Source organism: Tupaia chinensis, unplaced genomic scaffold, assembly GCF_000334495.1.
Source record: "Tupaia chinensis unplaced genomic scaffold, TupChi_1.0 Scaffold000088_1, whole genome shotgun sequence".
Lineage (NCBI taxonomy): Eukaryota > Metazoa > Chordata > Mammalia > Scandentia > Tupaiidae > Tupaia > Tupaia belangeri.
Genome location: NW_006159550.1, coordinates 1,459,830 through 1,466,012, shown reverse-complemented (window position 1 = coordinate 1,466,012; position 6,183 = coordinate 1,459,830). Strand labels below are relative to the sequence as shown.

General features: G+C 49.5%; 1 protein-coding gene across 3 annotated transcripts in view; it reads right to left on the bottom strand.

Annotated features, from left to right (window-relative positions):
- The window catches only part of INHBA (inhibin subunit beta A), a 21,270-nt gene that overhangs the window by 11,549 nt on the left and 3,538 nt on the right, over nucleotides 1-6,183 (bottom strand). Inside the window, exons 1-2 of one of the 3 annotated variants that reach the window (XM_027769760.1) lie at nucleotides 5,872-6,030; nucleotides 296-795 (exon numbers count right to left, since the gene is read on the bottom strand). In XM_027769760.1, the coding sequence (XP_027625561.1) occupies nucleotides 296-683 (388 nt within the window). In that variant the 5' untranslated portion in view covers nucleotides 684-795; nucleotides 5,872-6,030. Of the gene's footprint in view, nucleotides 1-295; nucleotides 796-3,294; nucleotides 3,430-5,871; nucleotides 6,031-6,183 lie in introns of those variants that run through there. The other 2 variants (XM_014585756.2, XM_027769759.1) reach the window with 2 other exon arrangements.

The following is a 6,183-nucleotide window of genomic DNA, read 5'->3' as shown; positions in this document are numbered from 1 at the left end:
TGACCCTCTCGTTGCCGGTCTGCCATCTCCGATTGGCCCCGGAGCTTCCTCGCGGTGTCGCCGGCGGACTTGAGCAAGTGTAAGCGAGTCCCCTCCAGGCAGAGCTCACCGAGCGAGCGAGCCATTTCTGTGGCGTCCTCTGCCCCGCCTGCCTCCCCTCCGTCCGCTACCGTCCCCTAATAACTAATAGCCTTCCCAGGCAGCTTCAGCTGGAGGGAAAAGAAGTTCCTCCCGGGACTGTCAAAGAAACGTCTGCCCCCTCCCCCGCGCCCCTCCGCCGACCGCCAGCACTAACCTGACTCCGCGAACGTGATGATCTCTGAGGTCTGCTCCAGAAGTTCATTCATTTCTGCCCTCCTCCCAATGTCATCCTCGATCTCCACAAACCCGTTCTCCCCCACCTTGCCCACATGAAGCTTTCTGATCGCGTTCAGAAGCGCCGCCTTGGGCACCGGCTGGGTGACATCGGGTCTCTTCTTCAAGTGCAGCATGTTTAAAATGTGCTTCTTGACGGCCTCCACCATCTCTGGCTGCGAGTTGGGTGCGTCCTTTGGGAGCGTGGCCAGTGCGCAGGACGGGCAGTCGGGGGCCGCGCTGTGCCCCTCGGATCCTGGGGTGGGGGAACTCCTCACTATAATCCAGCAACTTGCCAACAGAAATCCTCTGAGCCAAAGCAAGGGCATCCTGGCAGCAAAAGTTGTTGTGATTGCCTTTTTAAAAGGCCCTGCTTCTCCTCCCCCCCCACGCACAGGTTTTTGGGGCTTTTTTTTTTCCTTCTCCTCTTCAGCAAATTCTCTGGAACAAGAACAAAAAGTTTTCTGTGAAGTTTGGTTCGCAGGTTCCCTCTCTGAATGCAGTCAGGGCTGTAGGTTTGTGGCTGTCAGGGAGGAGAGTTCTGACTGTCTCCGAGTAAGAGAGAAGGAAGGAGGGAGGGAGGGAGAGAGGGAGGGAGAGAGGGAGGGAGAGACAGGGTGGGGGGAGACAGACAGAGACAGAGAGGATGGGAGGGAGAGAGAGACAGGGAGAGAGGGGGAGAAAAGAGAGAGGGAAAGGGGGGACAGAGAGAGAGGGAGAGGGGGGAGAGAGAGAGGGAGAGAGAGAGAACGGATTGGCCCTAAGTGAGTGAGTGAATGGGAGAGGGGGGAGTTTGCCTGTGAGTAAGGGCTGTGATCAGGGAGGGGAGGGACAGCCCGTTTCTGACAGGCTGCTTTCTTCGGCTCCTTGCTCCCTCACACACACCTCTCTTCAAACACCACCATTCTCCGGGTTCTACGCTCCCTTCTAAAAGAAATTCTCCCAATTTTGTTCACTTTTCCCCCCTTCTCTCAGCAGCAGTCGTCTTCCTTCACCCTCCTCCTCCTTTTTGGAGGAAGAGGAAATCCCCCAAACCAATGCACAGCTTCAGTCAACAGAAACAACTTGATGGAAAAAAATCTGGCCCCACCACCCCCCCGGAACACCCCCGTGACCTAACCACCGACTCCAGGTGACTAAAGGACCACCTGCCGTGAGGTGGGGCTCAGGGTGCCTCTGGGAGGCCCTTCTGACAGGTGGGGGAGGTCAGAGCTGAGGGCTGGGGCCAGGGAACTCCAGGGGCCAGCAGATTGCTCTGGCCTGGTGGGACCCCCAGAGATGGCCCCTTTCCCCTTTCCTTTATATTTAAATGTCAGGGCGGTCCACAGGGGCAGGCCACCTGAGGGGAGTGCAACCGAACTTTTGCTTGGGGTCCGATAATACATTCTACTTTTCCCAACTGCAAGACGCAGCAGTCACTGAAATATCCAAAGGGCAGGCAGCATTTTCGTACTGTACCCCCCAGTGCTAGGAAAGCCTTCACTGCCTCTCCTCTTTTGCCTCCCCCTCTTTCACTCTGGACACACAGAGATTTCAGCCTACTACCATTTGCCCAGACTTCACAGCTAAAATGCAAAATTCATTTGGCCTTTCCCACATTCTTTTATGAAAAGAGTGCACTCTTATGACTTGAATAACTGGCCCTATGAGAAAAGAATCTCTAAAATATATTGGCAAAGTAGTTTCCTCTGTCACGTGATAGTTTTTTCAGCTTGCCCCCTAACCTGTCCAGACCAGTGCATTCATAGAAGGGCTCCTTGATCATTTATTTCCCTCAAAGGAACAGCACAGAAGAAATCACCATGGATTTTACTGTTCACAAAAAAAAAAAAAAAAGAAGAAGAAAAGAAAAGAAAAATGTGAATTTTAAAACAATGCCTTTCTGACGTTCTCTTTCTTTTTTTTTTAAGTTCTCTCCCCCTCCCCCCTTTTTTTCATTTTCTGTCTTATTGCTTTTATCTTGCAGAAGTATCTTTAAGGGGTCCATCTGTTACAGCTTTCCTTCCCTCTGGGTTTCTTTCCCACACATAAGCCCTCTTGGTTTCCGAAGCTACAATCAAGCTTCTATCTGACATCTAGCGTGTTCAGAGTATTACAGCCATGCAATGCAGTCTGGATGGCAAGAGTTAATAAATATCATTTCTACTGGCCTAAGGTCTGAGTGCAAGGGAACAGAGGAGAAAACTGCGACACCAAGTTGCAATTGCAGTTTGCACAGGTAACGATGCGTCTCTGAATTGCACACATTGCCCCCTCTTCCAAAACCACTCCTTGCAAGACTTTTCTCTGTTACAATCCTCCCAACACCTTTGGGGTTTTAACTTTAGGATCATCAATTACCCTGCTATTTTATTAAAACTTTGTCAATAGTGCCTTAAAAGCCTCTTTTTTTTCCTAGTGGGGGGATGGTGAATGAGTGGGGGAAGTGGGAGCATTTGTGTTATAATAGTTTAATAAAACAGCTTTCCACTACAGAACTTATCATCCACCTAGTTGGAGTTGCATACACAGTACTCAAAGCATTTTGTAGTCCAATTAAGTTTTACAAGAGAGTCTGAAATACAACTCAAAGTTTAATGACTCCAAACAACTCTAGAATCCTAGTAGTACCATTTAGATAAGTGCAACTTATCAATATTTGGATTCTCTCTGCGTGTGAGTATGTGTGTGTTCCCTGAATTTACTGTTTGCGACTCTAACTCTTAAAAATAGCTTTCTCTTTGGCATGTGTACTTGTATATATGTGCAGAGTGGGTTGTATCAACTCATCATCTATTTGCATGCCCTAGGACGATTAGAAGCTGTCTTAACCTGCCTGCATAATATAAAAAGGTACAAACCACCATGTGCATGGAAGTGCCAATAAGTTGTAAAATTCCTTCTAGTCATTCTGACTTTGAATGTGTCAAGCGCTCATAAGTAAGAGTTAAAAGACATTACCTTTCCGGTTCCCTCTCTGACAGCAGCCGGCTCTTGTATCATGTGGTGTAGGAGCTGTCTGAGTTCCTCTTCATGCTATTGGCACTGGGAAGTTTTATACTGTACAACTTACTTGTACACTCACACACACGTTGGTACCATGCTAACAGGGGGGCTGGGACTTCCTTGCAATTGGTTAGAATTAGTATGACATCAGCAGATGACTGTTTTTTCCAGTGTGAGACATTTCATAATTCATTATCTAATGGAAAGCCTTCCTGGCTCTGAAACACTACAGACAGGGGGATGCACAGAGCCTGTGAAACCTCTAGCTGGGACTAGTCTACCTTTTCGAAAAATATCGGAGTCAAACAGAGAGATCTCCATGAGTGTCCGGCTTTTAACTTTTCTTTTACTACTTGCGAACACATGTCTCTTTATACTCAGGTTCAGTGTTATGTCTCGACATAAAGCATCTGTTACTTCATGAAGTTGCCCCTATTTACAAAGTATTTTATTGTTTCTTCCAGGGAAGAAAACTCGTAGTGTTCTTTATAGAGATGCTCATTTTATTTTTTTTTTAAATAGGCTATTTCACTGAGAAAAAAATAGGAAAAAAATATATGTGGCCACATAATGATGCTCTACGCTCCCCTGACTCACACTGTTATTTTACATCTTGAAACTGAATGCCAGCTTCATAAATCATTTGTCACCCAGAACTCTGGAAACAGTCATTCTCTGCAAGAGAACTTCATGGGTACCCTTCGGGTCTTTAGGATCCCATGCCAACCAGCCCAAAAGAAAGGAAGATAAAAAAGGAAGGAAGGGAGGAAAGAAAGAAATTTAAAACAAACTAACAAATTCAAAAAAGAAAAAAAAACTTCATGCACCATTCTTTAGGAGAACTTCAAGTCTTATGATTTCTAAATTGTTACAAATAGAACAGGAGATTAAGGAAAAGAAATGAACCTTCCTTGAAATAGTGGTACGGTTTCAAGGGACTTTGGGGAGGCGGGGGTTTGCTGGTAAGCCTGGAAAGTAGTAACAGGAGGAGGGAATCCTCAGACAAGAGTGGTGGAGAAGGGTTGTTTGAAGAAGTATAGCTGAAGCCTACGCCGGGTTCTATGACAAGTTGGATAAAATGTGCAAAATTAGGAGCTAATGAAAGCCATATGACCAGATATGTTGTTTTGTATGCAGGATTTAACATGCATAAAATAAACTTTTCACTGTGCCCACAAGCAAAATATAGAGGCTCTGGCCTCCCGATGTGTGGCTTAGGCAGGTTCCTTTAGGACACCGTGAGTTTTCTGTGTAAAAGGGTCTTTCTGGGTTAGATACAGAGAAAGTGTGGGTGCTAAGCTGCACGTGGGGGCGGGAAGAAGAGTATTCTAAGAACTGCATATGCAGAAATGAAGTAGAAAATAAAATCATTAGGTTGTAGAGGGAGAGAGGGGTTCCGAGTGGCAAAGACCAGAACAGGATGAGTGATAGTGAACCCCAAACCCGCCCTTGAACTCGAACCTTTTATCAGAAGGGAACTTCCCTACCCATTTTGCTGAGAACTATTGGAGAGCAACAATCTCCAGACATCAAACCCCTGCCCCCACACATGAAGCTCGTGTCCTGAAAATATCGCCACCTCCCCCAAAGTGTGGGGACACAAAACACACCCAGATCCGACCCACTGCTCACTCGGGCCTCGGTGTTCCCATCTATGGAATGGGATCCCTAACACTAAACTACAGGGTCAAACGCAGTGGTCAGAAAACCACAGAAGGCCGGTGGCTCTTCCTAAACCTTGGTGTCACGGGAGTCCGCAGCACAGGAACGGGAGGAGCCATCGGCCACGTCCAACTCCAAGACCACGTGGGCGGTCTGCTGCCTCTGAGTGCCCACCTGCCTGATCAGCCCACACCACCAGGGACGCCCTGCTCCACCTGAGCCCTCCACCTCTGAGCTGCCCCGCAGAGGAACTGCCTCCTCATTCAGTGGGAATCAGGGTGGGGAGGCAGGGGAAGCAGGCAAGTTAAAACAGCCCCACTGCTCACTCGGGCCTCGGTGTTCCCATCTATGGAATGGGATCCCTAACACTAAACTACAGGGTCAAACGCAGTGGTCAGAAAACCACAGAAGGCCGGTGGCTCTTCCTAAACGTTGGTGTCACGGGAGTCCGCAGCACAGGAACGGGAGGAGCCATCGGCCACGTCCAACTCCAAGACCACGTGGGCGGTCTGCTGCCTCTGAGTGCCCACCTGCCTGATCAGCCCACACCACCAGGGACGCCCTGCTCCACCTGAGCCCTCCACCTCTGAGCTGCCCCGCAGAGGAACTGCCTCCTCATTCAGTGGGAATCAGGGTGGGGAGGCAGGGGAAGCAGGCAAGTTAACCCAGCCTCTATGGAATATTCTGGACTGGGGGGGGAAGCTCTTCCCTTAAGAACTCAGGGCCTGGGGCAGGAGCTGGTCAGCCCAGCTCCTCAGCAGCGCCTCCTTTGGCTTCCTCGGTTTGGTTTCTCTTTCACTTCCTGCCCCCTCCCTCGGAGCTTCCCCACACCCCGGGCCCTCGTCCGGCTCCTCGGCCCTGCTACTGTACCTTGAGCAACACCTGCTGGCAGCTTCCAGGGATCACGCCGGAACGCGGCCGCCGCGGAGCCCAGCTCGCGGGATGCCTGGAGCCAGGGCCAGCGCGTTCCAAAGGCCGCCTCTATTTTTACCCTGAGCACCAGCAAGGGCAACTTCTTTTAAGAGCAGCTCTTGCTTTTTTCCCCCTCTTTGGCAGCTAAAGAATTCAGGGAGGGGAAAAAAAAATCACTATTCTGTGAGTGCAGCTGGGAATCTCTGAACCCAGCCTTCAGTGCCGGGGACTGGAACCACAGCGAATGTCAGGAGCCGGGACCTGCAGGGG